The sequence below is a fragment of the Primulina eburnea genome, chromosome 2, assembly GCF_022965805.1.
Source record: "Primulina eburnea isolate SZY01 chromosome 2, ASM2296580v1, whole genome shotgun sequence".
NCBI classification, from domain to species: Eukaryota; Viridiplantae; Streptophyta; class Magnoliopsida; order Lamiales; family Gesneriaceae; genus Primulina; species Primulina eburnea.
The window spans coordinates 2816463-2835691 of record NC_133102.1 but is presented as its reverse complement, the minus strand read 5'-3'; the positions used below and the strand labels follow the sequence as shown (position 1 = coordinate 2835691).

The following is a 19229-nucleotide window of genomic DNA, read 5'->3' as shown; positions in this document are numbered from 1 at the left end:
GAATTTAGATCTTTCTGTTTTATTATTATTATTTTCTTCTGTACTCGTGAATAATAAAATAATATATATATAATATTGGGATATAGTCGTTGTCCATTTTCCACTAGATGGTTCGATTTATTTATTTATTTATTTATTTTTACCTAAAAATCGGGTATTTGAATGCTCGGAAGTGGACACGAAGTTGGAGATTTCATAAATTCCAGGCCATACTATATGTTTGGGAAAATCTCATATTACTTTCATATCACTAGTCACTGTCTCCATCATGTATTTATTTAGAGATAAATATGTGTGATTTAATGGATCCGTACGATAAGTCAATTCTGCTAAAGTAATATTTTTCATAGATAACTAAAATAAGATATTTATCTTATAAAAATTTTGTGTTAAGTAAAATGGCGTAAAGTACTCTTATTAATGATACTTGAGGAATAGAATGTGCGACATAATGTAATGTTGGTCTGTTAAATACTACCCTCGACATACATACACTCCCTCGTTTTTTCTCTTTTTTTTTTTTTGTTTGACAACTGTATTTTATCCTTTTAATTAACGTGTAAATGTCGGTAATCCACTTTATTTATATCTATATAATGTAAGAGTGTGTGTATCACTTTTCTATTACACAAAGAATAATGTAACCACTTTCATGCATCACGTTATTTTGTCTACCACACTTTAATTTTCTTTTTTCTCATGAATAATTGATATAGATGGTGAAATCCATAGATTTACGACAAGTTGTGTTTATACATGTGATGTGATATTATGTGATTTAAACCGATATGTATTATCAGAAATGATATATTTTATTCGAGATGTTGGCCCGAGTCGTAATCCATCGTTAACTTATATTCACGGTGGTGGAAGTGTGTAAAATCTTTCACTTCACAAAAGATGAACAAAATTATGAATTCAACGGTAATGTCACGGTTTTACTAAACCAACATTTCTATTTTTTCAGTTTTCATCCTATTAGGAGTATTATAATCATGTAACTAAAATTTACAATAAATAGAAAAAATTATAGGTTAAATCTTTGGCGACTTAGTGGGGTCATAAATTGGGCTTATATATAGTTGATATATCAAAAAATAATATATTAGTGTAGTAATTCGATATGAGATGAATATATCATTAGTGATGTATTGTTACGAAAATATCATGTCATATGATATGCAGCGGGTGTTCAGAGCTCTGAAATAAATCGTTAGGCTAAAGAGGTTGTTTCAACCCACATTCGGTGTAGTAATTTTCCTCACATGCTCAAATCGGATCTATACAATCGATCATTTACGAGCCAAGTTGATTCAGACCGAAGTCACGTTGTTTAGATTAACCATATACCAGATTTTAAACCAGTTGTTCATTGGACTCAAATTTCCAAGCCGAAGTCGAGTTGTTCATTGGACAACCAATCTGATAAATAGACCATTGTTTAGGCTCAATTTATTCCGTCATTCAATCAGTAATAGACGATCGATGATCAGTCCATATCAATAAATCCAGAAATTCAAATATGCAGATTAATATGACCAATAAATTGCGACATACATGTCACGTTGTGATATAAGAATAAATAATTAGTTTATTAATTTTATTTTAAATTTCAGTCCAAATGTCAAACTTTATTATTGAATAAACCACGTCAAACTCTATTACTGAAGAAACCGATGGAAAAAATCTCACGGTAGAGAAAACTACATCTTGATAGCTTATTTTTTTGTATCGATTTCAATCACAAGTCAAGATAATTTCCTATAAATATAATCTGAGTGATTTTTACACTGGTCATGACATATATTAGGTATTAGAATCATTAAAAAATCAATTTTGTACAAAACTTGTACCAGTTAGTTTTGGTTAACACTATAAAAATTCATAACAATTAAAATACATGTCCAAAAAAATTAAACTTTCCATAAATACCTAAAAATAGTGTAGAATAGTTCGAAAGTTGAAAATTTCAAGAAGCACGTAGGCGTGTGTACCACAAGCACCGTCTCGCCTGCACGTGGCCAAGCTCCGGTCGTCTAATTTCTACAAATTTTATGTTGAAAACTTACAGAATTCAAAACAGATCAATATTAGATTTTGCAAAATCTAGAATGATAATCAAGCTCGTTTATGATTAACAAAAACTGTATTTTTGACGTATGTAAAGACAATTGTTCCATACCATTGTAAACTAGAAAACAATTCGAACACTTTTTATTTTAAAATCAAAGTGAAAATCGTTAAAGAATAACGAGTAATATAGGATGGAAATAGTTACTTTAATCGCAAGTTTCTGGAATTTTGTCAGAAATGATCTTCATGAATCTTGATTTTCCGAAGAAAAAGAATTTGGTTGGTGATTTTGATACATCTCCTGTACTATTTGTTTATAGGTAGAATAGGAGCGTTGTGTAAAAAAATTTGGAATTTTTTGTGATTATTTGGTATTTTTCCCTATTTTCTCCTACTAATTTACTCAATAATTTTTTCCTCTCCAGATCAACATATTTTTACATTTTGATCCGATAAAATGTTTTATGGAGGTTATTTTTATAAGTAAAATGGAATGAGTGAGTCATTTATATCATGATACTCGTTTGTTCAAAGTTTTAAACTTGACATCTACCTAAGCTCATTTCTTAACACATGCATGATGCAACCTTATTTTAACATAATTTGGCAAATGTTGTCTGAACTTGGTGACGCATATTTCCTATCATTATTAAATATGAATTAAATGATATAATAGTTTATTTTACCATGTTTTATTCTTTTTATCATCAAAATTAATCTGAATATGTTTTGTAAGTAATTATATAATTTTATTGAAATGTTATTATTTCATATAAAATTTCTTATTTCATTTAGTGTTTATTTTTATTTAAGTTATATTATTTTAAAATTCTATTTTATGTGTGTACAAGTTTGTTTAAATTTCAATTGTAGGATAATCAAAATTCATTACATTATATTATTATGATTTAGAAATATTTTTATTTATTTCATTTCAACTCAGATATTAAGTAGTGTAATGTATAAATAATTTATTTATATATCAACTCTTTTGTTAAACTATATTTATTTTTTTATTAATTAATTATGATTATTATAAGTATTATTATTATTTTTCATTTATTACATATTGATTAAATAAAATCAAATTTTTTTGGATGTTAATTTTATGATATGACGTGAAACAAATTAATTCTATGCATGTGGTTTTACTTGAATTGTGTTAACCAAACACAACTTGTTAGTTTTCAGATTATAAATTATGATCGATAAGATTATTTATTTTTAATCTTTCTTTATCATTTTTTTTTTTTTTATATAGGTTAAAATTGTCAAAAAATGAGAGAAATGTTTTTTGGAGTATGAATATGATGGTGCGATATTTTGTTTCAGAATAATATGAGAGGCACTTACATTTTTTTGTTGAAAAATAAATATGAATCACAAATTCTATATAATATTTTTTTAAAAAATAAAATATTATAATCGAGTCTCGAACTTAAAATATCGTCATAAATTAAAGATCTTGATATCAGACTGACTTCGGTCATTCAAAATAATATTTTAGTTTTTTTTTGGGTTCACAAAACTTTGATAAATCGTATATAATTGTAATTCCTCCAAAATTACAAGGATAAGTACCATTGGGCCACTGTCATTCGCACTTATCAAATTGATGAGCTCGACAGTACGTTGGGCCTTTATTTAGGGCCCAAACCAGAGGCCCACCTCGGCGTCGGGGACAAAATTAATTAAATCCTCTCGTGTGTCAATTTGGATAATAGATCGTTCTGGAACAGATCCGTCTCCTACACCCCGCATCGGGGATTCTACTGTTTTTTGCAAGTAGTTCACTTTCAATTCTCAATATTTTTCGACTTTTTCAAGAAATCAGTGAAGGTTCAGCGAAATGGCTACGTTCTTTGTAGCTCCTTGTATGCAGAAAAATTTAATAAATAATCATCATCACGTTGCTTGCTGCACCACTTGATCTTCTGGCTGGTTATCTTCGAATAATTTTTCATCCAGTGGAAATATGTTCGAGAAACTTTTGTCTTTTGGGAACGGGTCTCCGGGCATACGAGATGGATTTTGTCAAAAGTGTTGGCAAACGATCGAGTGGAGCTCGAATGTCGTGGGATGGTCCTTTGTCTTCCGTCAAATTGATTATTCAAGGAAAGGACTTGGAGGTACCCTTTTGTTCCTTGGAATTCAAAAGAGTAGTTTTTTAAACTATTTTCCTTTTGATGTGGAGGAGGGGAGAAAATGTGGATTTAAATGATGAGTTTGTTGCTTGATTTATTTTCTTCATTTTGTCTCTGCTTGTTGCCTTGTTGGAGAGAAAAATGTAGAGCCTGCCAAAGTTCTTAAGTGGTATGGATTATTCATTTATTTTTTGTTTAATTCATGTGGCAGGATTTTTAGATGTTTTCGTCGTGTTTTTGGATCTGGTCTCTTTTTTTCCTTCAATCTCCTCTCTTGGGGCATACGGATATATATGTATGAGTACCGTGCTAACAGTTGCATTCATACCGATGCTGGCCCCTCAAAGACAAGAACTATGCGAATCAAAGGGCTGCTGAGGGCAGTTTTGTAGCATGGAAAGTGAATTTAGGAGGAAAGAGGAAGTAAGAAATTAATAGGAGAACCGAACTATTGAATTTTGTTTGCCATGTATCATGGGAGTTATGTACAAAACATTTGATCCAGTGATCAATCGGTATTGCTTTCATTATGTCCGGCAACCTATATCAGCTCAAATCTATTAATGTCTGATCTGTTCAAACCAATGTTAAGTATCCTGATATCGGTGTCGTATTATGCTGGTTTGACCATGATATTCATGTGGTCACTTGGGTCGAAGTTACAATTACAAACAAACTACTAAAATATAAGGGGTTTTGAACTTTGAATTGAGGGACGGAGTGATATCCTCCTCCTAGTTTTGCCTTTTCCTTAATTTTTTTTCTCATTGAATGATCACAGGATAAATGCTTGATCTTTTGATTCTTCCACCTTCTAAATTGTACAACTAGCAGTTTCATTTTCATTTTTTTCTGTTCTATTTTATGACTTGAAGAAATTAAACTTGAGACTCTGTGCTAATGGAGTTGTCACCAATGGTGAAGAGCAATGTGCTAGAGAAGTTGGGTAAGGCAGTTCAAAAGTATAGCCATCTTGTGAGGGAGGTAGATGTTACTCTCTTCGAGGAGGAGAGGTTGGAAAAGGCCCTAAATCAAGAAGATGTGAGGTGTGTTCTGTATTCGATATTCGAACGAAACATGTTACACATGTATGAATTTTGGAAAACTTTAATTTGTCATCCTTGACAAGTGGCTTAAATTTAGGTGACATTGTTTTCGAAAAAACATGGAGTGATTCGAGCAGAGGAAGATGCTGAGTCACTTTATGGAAGTATAGATTTGGTTTTTTCTATGATACAGATGAAGTTGAGGAAGATTAATGAGAAAGACTCTGACCATGACTGTCATATGAAGGGTTTCGATAGGCAGAAGGTTATGGATCATGACGTGCCTGAATTTGCTGAGGATTTGGAGACACTTCCTCAAGAAGGAGATGAAAAGAAAACATCATTGACGAGGTTTTCATTCCAACTACTAGTTTGTGAATTATCTCGTAGTTTTGTGTTCCCATCTTAACCTCTAATAGTGGAACCTTTTGTGTTGTTCGACAGTTTGACTTGATTCCATTTAATTGCCAAGAAGGGTTGGATGAGTAACCTTTGTTGAAATGCGGTATTTTAGTTTCAATCTCTCTTTCTTAGCTTCGTACTGCAGATTGTTCGTGCAAAGTATTTTGACATGTCGCCGTTAACTGTCATGGAGGCAGTTGAGCAACTCGAAAATGTAAACCACAACTTCTATGGTTTTCGAAACGTGGAAACTGGTACGCGCCTACCAATCATTTCGCACTTTAAACAGCCCCAAGTCGCTATCTTAGTTCATTCTACTCCCTTTCAGGTGAGATTAACATAGTTTACAAAAGGAAAGCTGGAGGTTACGGTCTCATTATCCCCAAAAGAAATGGTGAAACGCAGCAACTGGAAACTGTTGTGGTTGAATCAGCTATAAATTGACCCTCGGTGATATGAAAACGACCATTTTTATGTAGCAGTCATTTATTGGAAATGATGGATGAAGTCTTAGGAAATAAATCCTGTCAAGTTCTTTAGTAGAATTGTCCGAGGAGATGTCTTATCACAAATCCACCTGATTTTTGTCTGGCTTGTAACTTTACTCTCTCAAAAATAGTAATATCATGGCTTTAAATTGTAAGTGTAAAGCTTGATCCGTCATATTCTGATATTTATTCATCTTCGCCCCCAAAGTGGAACACATTTGGTGTTTATTGTTTGTTGGAAGTGTAGAATGGGAAGAGATGTGGATTTCAATTTGAATCTTGTGATGGCATTATGAGATAGACAAGAAAAGAATGATTGATTCTAAGACCCCAACAATTTCAACATCCATTGATCAATCGGATAATCTAACAATTTTATCAAACTCTTAAATTTATTCATTATTTGAGAGATTTGATTATTTCAATAATCGACTGATCGCTAGCTACTAAATCTTCTCTGATCAAACATTTTTTTTCCAAAAAATAAAAATAAATCGGATTTAAAAAAAGCAAAACAAAGAGACCTTTCGATGTTTTTGTTTTATTTAAAAAAGCATTCTGCACAAGAGAATGGATTCTTTCCGTTTTGTGATGGAACTTGGTTGCGTGACTCATAATCAAAGTTTATTTATATTTAATATTTCAAGAAAGAAAAGATCGAACAAAGAAAAGGTTAATAGAATTCAATACATTAGATATCAATTCTCAAATAATAAAAAAGTAACTACATATTTTTGTTTTGTTGTATTGTATATGCTCTCGAGCTTATGTATGCATGAAAAAGAAAATCAATAAGGAAGAATAGTCTCAAAACAATGGACACCGTCGAGCTCCAGCGCGAACCTCGGCTTCCTGCGGACTTCCGGCCGCGATTTGTTTCTAGTCACTTGTTTGTCCTCCTTGGAATCATTGATTTTCACATCAGCAAACTGCTTCGATGATTGTTCTTGGATTTGATTCTTGGAAGGAGCTGGAGCCAAAAAACCGGCTATTGTCTTGCTAAAGGAGTCCGCGCAGAGAGCGTTGAATGAGCTGAAAATCGACATGATCGCCATCTCTAAGACGGATCGAGAGAGAGAGAGTTCTCCGCAAGAAATCTCGAGAACTCTACTTTGTTGGGGAAGAATAGATGCTTTTATCCGTTATTTATAGAGGGAAATACTCTTTTTTTTTCGAAAATTAATTAATGGAATTTCTATTAATATGAATATACGTTTGACGCGTTGGATGAAGCGGTTGATTACATCCTACATGTAGGGACACTACCCCTGATAGAATCAATGACCCAAAATTAATCACACATACATGAGATCCACTAATTTTTTTAAAATCGCATATGTGTGTGAATCTTGTCCATCCAAACCATGTGAGGGCAGTGCCCCACATGTAGCATCGACTTAACCTGCGGAAGTACCCATAAAAAACGTGGGACGGGATTTTTCTTGTCTTATTTCTCTTTTTTTATTTTAAAAATATAGGGTCAAACTAGGGATGACAATGGGTAGGGTATGGGTCGGATTTCATACATACATCTCCATACCCATTTATTAAATACATCCTCATACACATACCCATTAGGTATTGAATTTCATCTTCATCCTCATATCCATCGGATTATCGGATACACATATCTTACCCAAATACCCTATTATCACATACAATTGAATTTTTTCAGATTTAAATTGTTTCAATGAAGTTATGAATATTTTAAAAATTATTTAAATAACAATAAGAAAAATTATTAATGATAAAAATTTGCAAAATAAACTTTATAGAAAAAATAACAAAATATTAAAAATAGTTTATATTTGTTGAACAAAAGTACGCAATTCAACAAAAATAAAGTATTTTTCAATTTTTAAAGTCAAACATGGAATAAACTTATCAATGAAGAAGATGAGAAATTGAATGAAAAATAAAAGAGCAGTAAAACCTTGAAACGTAAAAGTGAAAGTGAAATAGAAGCGAAGAGAAAAAGTATCGATTTACTTGAATTTGAGAAGATGAATCTTTAATATAAATAAATGTAATCACTATATATATATATATATATATATATATATATATATATATATATATATATATATATATATATATATATATATATATTAATTTAAACGGGTATTCGGGTCGGGTATAAGTCGGATTATATCAAACCCGTCTTCATACCCGAACCCGAAAATCTCCATATCCAATTATTTAATCGGGTATAAAAATCCGTCCATACCCTCTTCTATTCGAGTCGGGTATCGGATCCTCCAACGAATTCGGAGGAAATTGTCATCCCTAGGTCAAACCCTCGAAATTATGGAGGACATATCCAGTTCGAGTCTTGAGGATATATGTGATAATTTATAGTTGTACTTGATAGCTATCTCATAGTAGATTATGTTTTTATCACGAGAGATCTTCCGTATTTATATTCATTAGACGGATAAATTTGGTTCATATTTCCAATAAAAAACAATATTTTAAAAAATAAATTTTTAATGAATCGGATTGAGTTTAAAATTCGTCTCACTTAACGAAACCCTGAGATAGACTGATTTTGTATTAATTATAATAAATTTTTTGAAGAGATTATCGAATTAAGTGTGTAGATTGACTGTATTCTATGTATATGTATTATGTTTAAGGATATAGAATTAAATGCAACCGTTCAAAAAAAAATTTCTTTTAGTTTTCATCTAGATTCTTAAAATTACTTTAATCAAATATATTGCACAATACATTTTATCATATATCTCTATTAGTGATTTAAAAAAGAATTTTTTTATTAACTCAATTTAGTAACCCAGTAAGGTTTTTATATCATTTTGGCGACATGACTGAGTGATAAAGCGGAGGATTGTCAATCTTTTTTCCCAGTTCGATTTAGATCTCGCTTACTCAAACCAATAACTCGAAATATAAATCTTGACGACAAAATAACGAGTGTCATTTTCATGCATAGATCTATCTTGATATTTTCATGTGTGTAATTTAAATTGTTATATTGTTAATTTGTGAAGACATTAATTATAGAGTTAGTTACATATACCTCTCCTAATGTTTATCATAACCAAATAAATCAATGAACTTTGAAAACTACATATGTCTCTCCTCGTATTTGTATCAAGAACATACTTACCTTTGTTAACTTTAAAAATCACAAATACATCCATATTTTTTTATATACCTTAAAAATTACCTCTTTTGTTCATAAAAATAGTAAGGACATTAAAAAATAATTTAAGAAAACAAACGTACAAAAAATGAATATAAAATAAATTTAAACCAAATTGGAAATTTTTATTTTGGTTGCAAATGTTAAAACTTGAAATATTATATTTTTATCGATGTATTTTAAAATTAGAATCCATCGAACCAAACCATAATATATTTATAAATTGAATTTCTAATATTAACTTATACTTTAGGTGATTGTAAAGATTGACTTATGTTTTAGGAGATGTATATGTAATTTCTAAAGTTAAAGAGTGTTAATATAAGTTTGATATGAATATAAGAAAATACATATTTAATTTTCGGAATTAGTTGGATTTATTTTAATTATGTTAAATTTCCAAAGAATTATATGTAATTAATCATTAATTATAGAGTATGTAACTTGTGATACAGTCTCACGAATCTTTATCTGTGAGACGGGTTAACCCTATCGATATTCACAATAAAAAGTAATATTCTTAGCATAAAAATTAATATTTTTTCATAATGACCTAAATAAAAGATCCGTCTCACAAAATACAACTCGTGATACCGTCACACACAAATTTTTGTTTTAATTATATTATCTTGTCTTCATTTAACTTTTATGGCCCACTGTTTTGGACCAATTACAAACGAGGTGTTCACTTTGGCCCCTTTATTTGGTCGTAATGGTTAATTTAACTCCCCGCTATTTATATAGAATCTAGTCCTTGTTGTTAATGTCATCTTAATTGTGATGATGTGTTACTTAAAGAAAAACAAAATTTTAGGAAAACCATCACCAGTAGACCGTCAATATCATACATGAATCAAAACTAGATTACAACTCTACATAACCAGAAGCAGGGACTATGTGCTAAGTTTTTTGTAATAACACGTTAGATTAACATCAAATCATTTAATACTTAATAGAGACTGATAATATTCGTTTTGTGGGTATCTTTCGTCAAATGAGGTCATTATTTAATATCATCGTTCATTACAAAAGTACATTTATTTAATGATCTTAAATAAACCGTACAAGATCATTTATTAATCTATTTAACAAAGTTCATTATTAGATTCAGGTACTCTTAAAAGAAAAAGAGTAAATTTTTATTGAATTTTAAAAGATCTGCTATATAAAGATATCTGGAGTATTCACAAAAGATCGCTCTGATTCTTGAACTCTGAATTTGCAGCGAACAATCATTAAAAAGACTCAAACTTTTCAATGCCTTAGAAAACCAACACATACTTTAAAAACTCATTAGATTCAGAAGATTATTTATATCATCTTTATTTATGCACATTCATTATTTCTATCACCGTAAAGTGTGAAGTTTTTGTAATATTAGAAAAGAGTATTTCGCATAATTAAATCTATTAAGTGTTGTGCTATAATACTTGGAGTTTGGGTATGCAAAGATGAGACCAACTAAATTGGATTTGTACAATTGTGTATCAGTCAAAGTTTTCTAGTGATACATTCTAAAAAGAGACCTAAAAAGGTTTCGTCTTTCGAACTTTCAGAAACAAGTTATATGTATTATTGTCTTCTATTGTATTTACTTTCATTACCATGTTGTTGACTGTTTCCGCATTTATCAGAATAGTCTGCTTCAATTTCCAAGAACGGGACAACTTCTGGATTTTTAAAACATTTCAAAAGCACACTTTTTAAAGCAGAAGAATTTGAAGTTTGAATTGTTTATTCAACATATTTTCTAAATGCTTCACTGATCCTAACACTTGTCGTTTTATTAAAAGTAATAGCTAATGATAAGTGTATAACTAAAAAAGTAAAAAAAAAAAAAAAAAAAAATCAATCGGGTGAGAAATTAAATATGGACATGCTGGATAATGTGCATTTATGATTTACAAGATCAAATCAATGTCTGATCTTACTTAAGAAAGATAAAAATCAATGTCTTACCACTAAGCTAGCCAAACACACTATGGATTAAGTAATAAAAAAATCGAAGACAATTAATCGATAATCTAGAAAATAATTAACTAATTAGTTAAAAGAATAAATTGGCTATGTCAGGTCATATCAACCGGACCCAAAATCCAACTCGAAAAAATTAATCAGCTTGTGTCGAGTTCGGTTTGACTCGAATTTTTTATTTATTTACTTTCTATATAGAATTAAGATACATTGGTTTTTTTTTTTTTTTTTGACGAGAGAAACATTTGTTATATTCTTATATATTATATGTTTATTTTTCTTTATTACATATTGATAACATAAAATTTCATTATATAATATTTATTTTATAAAATATTGATACTTTAAATTTTTTTTTGTATAATAAGTTTACATGAAATTTTTTAAAATTAAGCTTTAAGATTAAATCATATAAATATTGTTATTATGTGTTCAAATTAAAATATTATTATATTTTTTATATTTTAAGTAAATTTTTTGTTTAAAAAATCCAAATCGGGTTATTTCGGGTTGGTCGGATCTTATCCCGTTCAGATTGTTCGTGTTGATACGGATTCGAGTTGAGAATTTTTAATTATAAAAATGTATAATGTTGAAATTTCATTACGTAAATCATTGGTTGAGATGATAAACAAAAAATAATGATTATATATAAAAATGTCAAGATATGATTAAGGAAAGTGAAATCCCTCAAATATTGACGAGTTTGTGATTGACCAAAGTGTTTTGTGATTGACGAAGGCTTAAAAAATATATAATCCATTTCATTATATTTATTTATTTATTAAGGGGAAAAAAACACATTTACCACGTGTCAATTTTCATTTTATCATATTTTCCAGGCGATGCGATCAAGAAATGCAAATAATTAAAGCTAAAAAAACACCTCCATCATTTCTCTGTAATCCCCCAATACTATTCTCCTCTTTTGTACATACACATACTTTACAGTAGCATTTCCTTGACCCTAAAAAATAGTGTGAAGAAAAATTTGCTCCGTTTCACTCTCTACTACCCCTCTTGCTTCTGTCCTTCCAATTCTTTGGTAATTATTGTCTTAGCTCGAGGTGTCTCCGTTCAGACCCATTTCATCAGGTGAAAAGTGTGATTTTTTTAATAAAAAATATGTTAGAAAAGAAATTTTTAGCTTTGATCCATTTATATAAAGGGTTGTTTTCTGGGTTTCTTTGATTTTGTTGTTTTGTGACAGACCCACGACTGTAATAAACAAGAAAAGGGAGAAAAGAAAATAATACTGATCATGGCGGTGGTGGATAGTGCTGGGGTTAACGTGATTCCGACATCGAATAGGGCTGACCGCCATAATGATTTTGCGGCGGATCACCATCGTCGCTACCAACTGCAGCAGCACATAATGGGAAATGAAGTGTCAAGAGGTCATGGAGAAATCAAAATGAACGGCGAGGATGATGAGGGGGGAGGGTTTAAGAAAGAGATTTTAGATTTAGAGGAAATGCTGTCTAAATTGAATCCCATGGCTGAAGAATTTGTTCCGCCGTCTCTGGCCGCTGTCGGGGGCGGGGGGAACCACAGGCTGGTTTTCCCGCCGGCATATGCTGAAGCGGCGGCGGCGGCGGCGGCGGCAGCTGGGCTCTTTGTAAACAACGCCAGCAGTTTTGTAATACCGCAGCTTGTTAATTATGGAGTCGCAACTAGAAATTCTTTTAGAAAGGTTCGTTTTTTATTGTTTTATATTTTTAAAAGAAAATGATTTTGCATCAAGTTCAATCCATGGAATCTTATTATCTTGTTCTAGTTGCTCGTGTTTTATCTTTATTTTGGTTGAAAGGGTAAGTTAGAACTTAATCGAATGTTGGAAATATTGATCCTGTTTATTTCTATTCAGTTTCAGGACATCCTTCCTTAATTGCTGCTCATTTAGTTTTGATTCAATAGAAATGAAAATCAGAAATGGTAAAAATTTGGTGCATTTGGATTAAGAGGTTAAAAATTTAGTTTATTTACAATTAAAGAAGTGAAAATTAGAGTTTGGTTTTTATTATTTTCATATTAAGATTTATGAAATTAGTACCAGCTTTTCTATGTACAGAAGAAAAGTGACAACGAGCAAGGGAGGCGGAGGATGAATAGCCGAACAAGCATGGCTCAAAGAGAAGACGCAATTAGAAGGACGGTTTATGTATCTGACATCGATCACCAGGTTATGAAAATTCGGTAGAGGGCTGACTTCCCTCCATTTGAATTTCCATACAGATTTCTATTTTTATGTATTCAATAGACGTGTAGAATCTCTCTCCCTAACTTTTTCAAGTTTTAGTTTTTCCTACGATAAAAAAATTCTTGTTCTGCAACTCATTATATTGTTTTAATCTGCTCTTTCATATTGTCATTGTCAATCGTGTAATAAATTTGGGGTGTTTTGTTGCCAGTGCAGGTTACTGAGGAGCAACTTGCTTGTCTTTTCATAAATTGCGGACAGGTAATTATGTGCTATCATTAATCACTACGACTTTGCGTATATGACTTTGCAATGTGTTTGCCCGCCAATAAACTTATTAATTCGTATTTTGAGTATCTTTTGCGCATTGTTCATGATTAAGGTTGTGGATTGTCGCATTTGTGGTGACCCTAACTCCGTGCTTCGTTTCGCCTTTGTGGAATTTACTGATGAAGGTATTCTTAAGATCGGATCACTTACTCGTCTTTTTTGACGAGTTCTCTTCATATTAATATGTACTGTGTTACGCGGCTTGCAGAAGGGGCACATAATGCTTTGAGTTTGGCCGGAACTATGCTTGGTTTTTATCCAGTGAGAATACTGCCTTCCAAAACTGCAATAGCACCTGTCAATCCGACATTCTTGCCAAGGGTGAGAATTTTTGTTACTTTTTTTCACTTGCATCACTTTTTCAGACCAAATAACAAAGCCCTGATTTCATTTACATTGCAATGACACTAGTCTGAAGATGAAAGGGAGATGTGCGCAAGAACTATCTATTGCACAAATATTGACAAAAAGGTAGCTTTGAAGTTCACCATCGGTTTGACAAGTGGTTTACAATCTTTCATTGCAACCAACATTATGATTTGTTTTGTCCAGGTTACCGAAGCCGATGTGAAAATTTTCTTTGAGTCCGTTTGTGGAGAGGTTTGTAGCTTCTCTTATGATGGCTCAGAACTACTGTTAATGAAATTATCAGTCATGTTGTAGAATGTGTATTGGTTGACACAGGTTCTGCACTTAAGGTTGCTTGGAGACTATAGGCATTCGACTCGAATAGCTTTCGTGGAGTTTGTAAGGGTAAGAAGCACCAATTTCTTTCTGTTCAACTTGCTTCAGGATGGTGACACACACAAAATAACCATGTCGTCTTTCTTGTAATACTTTGGGTTCTGACGCTGTACTTTTATCCATTGCAATTTGGTTAAATAAATTGTCAAATAATGTTTATGATATGTATCGGTGTGGCTATAGCAGCTCAATAATTTACTTATGTGATCCATTATGGCTATGTGAGAATGGCGGAGTCGAATCACATTCCCTTGCCACTCTACTGCCTGCTGCTATTATATATAGTTTTTGAATTTTTTTTGTTCCCATTGGTAAAAGCACAATAACAACCTTTGAGTTCTTATGTTCATTTTATTTTATTGAATCTACCTTGCTTGAGTAAAATTTGCATTTTTTCCCTCATAAAATTGAAACATATGATGCTAATCAACGAGTATTATTCATCACTTGAACTTGAGATTCTATTGTATGTAAGGAAGTTCTGTGTTTCACGACACCCTCTCCTTTTACACATGTCTGTGCTATCTATCTATCAGTGTGTACCGTTAGATTTGGGCTATAGTTTCAATTGTGGGACTTTTTGTGTTGATTCTTGTTTGTGTCCATCGAGTTCTGTTTTCTGTATCTTGTTTTTTTTTTCCCGAGTGAGTTTGGATGAAATAGTTACTGTTTTTGTTGGGGTGAGACAGGCTGAAAGCGCGATCGGTGCTCTGAATTGCAGTGGTGCTGTCTTGGGATTGCTTCCGATAAGGTAAGCTTTCTTTCAATTTTCGACGTGATGACTTTCACTCGACTGCACATACATTAATCCAGTTAGTGTGGGAACTCTCAAGGAGATCAATTTAAAATATGTAATCTTTTTTTGAGGGTGAATTAATGAGTGTATCGATGTTACTAAGAATGATGTATTTGCAGGATAAGCCCATCAAAGACCCCGGTTCGACCCCGTGTTGCGTAGAAGGTGTATCCCTTGGCTTGAGATCCCCTATTACATGTATGCATTTGCTTATTTTATCAACCTGGATGATATTTGTACTTGTTGTGCTTCATGTTGAGTTTAGTAGGCTTCAACTCATATTTTGTCTGACTTTTTTACGACCCATCCGATTTTCTCTTCGTCTAATTTCAGAGGCTATAAAACCATGAAATCTTCACTTTCAAAAATGCATCCTAGATTTTGACATACTCGTTTTGGTTTTAATAGAGTGACGCTTATGCAATTCTAGCATATTATTAAAAAGGAATCTTTTAATTTTTCTTTAAATATTGAAATATAATAAGCTCTAAATGAACCAGAGCCTGTATGTCAAAATTCTAGGAAGCGTGTAAAGTTATCATGTTTTTTTTTTACATTTTTCAGATACAAAAATACCTTCAAGCTCTTTAATAATTTTGTTGTTGATGAGGCTTTTTTTTTCCTTTCTAAATTTAATATAGGGTTTTATGCGAGATTATTTTCAAAATTCATTTATTAAGACAAATATTTTTACTTTTGAAAAATATTTCATTATTTTTTTAAAAAAATTTGATAGAGAAAATAAATTTGATTCTAAATTTTTTTAGTATTAACGGTTAATTCATTTAATATATAAATACAATGATAAATAGATCATTTGTCGATGACAGAATTGATATTCTTTTTTGATGCTATCGTAAATGGTATAAATATTTTTTATACAATATTTTTATAATAGTATTTAAAATTTAAATATATTTATTACATTATATTAATAATTTTAAGTAAATATTCAAACATTCTTACAAAATTTAATCGTTGATTAATAAAGTATCACATGGATCACACAAATAAGATACTAAGTATATATAATGCCAAACAAGTTTCTCCAAAAAAGGGGACTTCGACTTTTCCCGCTCAAAAGATACTTTAAATAGAATATTTATCGATGCAATTTTTTTTAAAAAAATAACAAACCGATGAAACAATTTCACGAGTTATTTTTGTGAGACATATCCGACCGTATCCATATGTTAAAAATATTACACTGGATTTGTTTTAAACCACTTTTTATTTTAATCATTGTTTTAACTTTCAAAAAATGGTGGAATAATTTGCAAATCTTGGTTAATAGGATGGGATTAAATTGTGAAAATGATTGGTTTTTGGTATGAAAGTGCAATATTTATATTTGTAACCAACAAATTACATTGACGATGTAGTTTCCATTTCAGAAGTCAAATGATTTAATCATTTCGATTCCTTTCCATCCAAATTTCGAGCTTAGGGTTTTAAGGGCTTCAGGGTTAGCTGCAAGAAATCAGTGTAAATAGGTGCAAAAATGCAGCAACACGCACCCCAAGGAATGAATTCTGCTACCACCCCATCCCCTCTCAGTCTCGTCTCCACCGAGCAGATTCAAAAGGTTAACGTTTTTCGAGTTTTTTGTTTTCATTTATTATTATTCTTTTGTTTTTCTCGAAATATGGCGGATGATTCATGTTTTTTTTTTGCTGGAAAACAAGCTATTTTGATTTTTCTCTATTATTTATTTATTATTTGGGGCGGGTACATTGGACCACTTCTGAAAATTACTACATGCCTTTTCTGCAGCATCTAAAAAATAATTTGAAATTTCCCACTTGTATGACTACGGGATGAAGTGTGGGATTTATAAGTTAATTGTGTTCTGCTATTTATATTATGACTATGGGTCATCATACCAAAATCTTACGTTGGTAATTCTGGTCGATGCAGTTGTTGGATGAGAACAAAAACTTGATCATGGCTATACTGGAGAGCCAAAAAATTGGGAAAATGGCTGAATGTGCTCAGTGAGTCGCATTTGATTCATTTCCTTGTGAATTTATTGCATTTATGTGAATTTTTTTAGTTTTATGTTTATGTTTTCCTTGAGTCGTTTCAGTTTTTGCCAGGTATTCGACTCTATATAGAAAATGAATACTGATGTCTTGAATGAATTTGTGCTTCATCTGTGCTACCGGATCATTATAGGGTTGCAGTAATAAATAATCCGCGGCTGTGATCCAATTCAATTCTTTAATATTTGAAGATGATGAAGTTTGCTAGGATTTCGACCTTGCAAAGACTTGTTATTTAAATTTACATAGGCCATTTTTCTCATAACACGGACACCGTTTGCTTTAGAAGTGTGCTAATTGAATGCATTTCGTTTGTTGAGTAGTCATGTTCAAAGTGAAATACTTATTCATGGTAAAAAAACAAACTAGTATTTAGTATCTAGTCTACACAAGAGAGAATTGGGGAGACAATAAAAGAACAAGAAAAGGTGTGGAACTCTTCTTTCTAAATCGGATGTGTATGAAATAGTATGCTATGCTATTCTTGTATGTATATACATAACTTGATGAGATTATAGCCAAAATTCACTTAAACACCAAGTTTTCCGAGGTCATTTTCATTTTTCATATTAGTTTTTACAAACAATACACAATCATTTTTCAGGCAATGCTTGTCTCCAATCATTAATCTAAACTCCAATATGAAACACTTCACCATGTATGTTGAGCCACGTGGCATGCTCTGTTAATTAAATAATTCAGGTATCAAGCCATTCTTCAGAAGAACTTAATGTATTTAGCTGCCATCGCTGATGCTCAGCCACAAGGATCAACCGCACCCCCTTCACAGGTCTCTAACATGTCTTCTATACTTGCTATAAATACATTCCCTCTTTCTAACAATGAGCTGTATTTGCAGCTTCCCTCTAGTTCTCTTACCCCACCTGGAAGCCATGTGCTGCAGTCTCACGCAACAACTGTTCAACAGCAACAAGTCGGCGTTCCTGTTGCAAAGTTACCTTTCCAGCTCAATTCTCTGAGGTCTCAAGACCAACAAAATCAGCTTCTACAATTCCAACAACAGCAGTTGCAAGGCCATTTTGGTCATGGAGGGATAACTAATAATGGTATGCATCTACTTATGCAACCTGGAGTTGCCGGTTCAGGTAATTTGATGGATTTAAGAGGAAGCCAGCTGGGTGCTATGGAGTCTAATTCTGGTGACGGCCACGGACACTCTGCTCTGGGATCCGTTGATGGACGAGAATGAATGTAGGAGTCTTGATTTGTCGTGGGAGGTTTATTGGTGATACTCAAATTCAACCCTTTATGGTTGCTTAGATGGACTTTTTCTGAGTTATTGTCTTTCTCAGTTTCTTATACATCTGACTTGAGATGCATCATTCTGGTTAAATGTTGCTAAGGTGTTACCAAATCGGCTTGACATGAAACCTTGTAGTAAATTTTGTTTAGGCAGCAGCACACCCTTTGACCTCGGTGTTTATTTCTTTCACGAAGCTGAACCAGCTGTTGGTGGTATATATATATATATATATATATATATATATTTGTGTGTGTTTGCACTTACTTGTAGACATTTATGTGAAGACGACGTCTTATCGATGTGTGTTTGCACTTACTTGTGGACAATTATGTGCACACCGATTAGACGACGTCTACATATTGAGATGTAAGATTCACACATAGGTGCCCTGAAATAAAAATTTGATGTTGACACTAAAAGCCAAAATGAGTCACCGTGTCCACTTATGCGACGATATTTATATATTGGATGTACAATGTGGATATGTTTTATTATATTCAATATAATAGTTTCATCTCATAGTTATGAATAGATACGAATATAGTGAGCGATCAATATTT

At 31.9% G+C, this 19229-nt stretch overlaps 2 protein-coding genes, 1 long non-coding RNA gene and 1 pseudogene across 4 annotated transcripts; 3 read left to right on the top strand and 1 right to left on the bottom strand.

The window, feature by feature from the left end:
- Positions 1 to 3969: 3969 nt before the first annotated feature.
- Positions 3970 to 5424, bottom strand: LOC140819414 (uncharacterized). The gene is made up of 2 exons (XR_012115223.1): positions 5304 to 5424; positions 3970 to 4948 (listed from the first exon to the last, which is right to left on the bottom strand). It is a non-coding gene; the product is annotated as an uncharacterized lncRNA (long non-coding RNA).
- LOC140819404 (ribosome-binding factor PSRP1, chloroplastic-like) lies at positions 4527 to 6430 on the top strand (annotated as a pseudogene).
- Positions 6431 to 12173: 5743 nt separating this feature from the next.
- LOC140819380 (polyadenylate-binding protein-interacting protein 12-like) lies at positions 12174 to 15651 on the top strand. 2 transcript variants are annotated; one of them, XM_073179466.1, is made up of 11 exons: positions 12174 to 12388; positions 12504 to 12986; positions 13365 to 13475; positions 13710 to 13754; positions 13876 to 13948; positions 14032 to 14144; positions 14235 to 14294; positions 14376 to 14423; positions 14508 to 14576; positions 15257 to 15318; positions 15483 to 15651. In XM_073179466.1, exons 2-11 carry the CDS (start codon positions 12555 to 12557, stop codon positions 15523 to 15525), a joined length of 1056 nt encoding a protein of 351 aa, XP_073035567.1. In that variant the 5' UTR covers positions 12174 to 12388; positions 12504 to 12554; the 3' UTR covers positions 15526 to 15651. The 2 variants fall into 2 exon arrangements, with proteins under 2 accessions (XP_073035567.1, XP_073035560.1); XM_073179459.1 differs by having other exon boundaries at positions 13350 to 13475.
- A 1021-nt stretch (positions 15652 to 16672) lies between these two features.
- On the top strand, positions 16673 to 18844 carry LOC140819394 (GRF1-interacting factor 2-like). The gene is made up of 4 exons (XM_073179479.1): positions 16673 to 16948; positions 17281 to 17357; positions 18108 to 18195; positions 18265 to 18844. Exons 1-4 carry the CDS (start codon positions 16865 to 16867, stop codon positions 18613 to 18615), a joined length of 600 nt encoding a protein of 199 aa, XP_073035580.1. The 5' UTR covers positions 16673 to 16864; the 3' UTR covers positions 18616 to 18844.
- Positions 18845 to 19229: the final 385 nt, after the last annotated feature.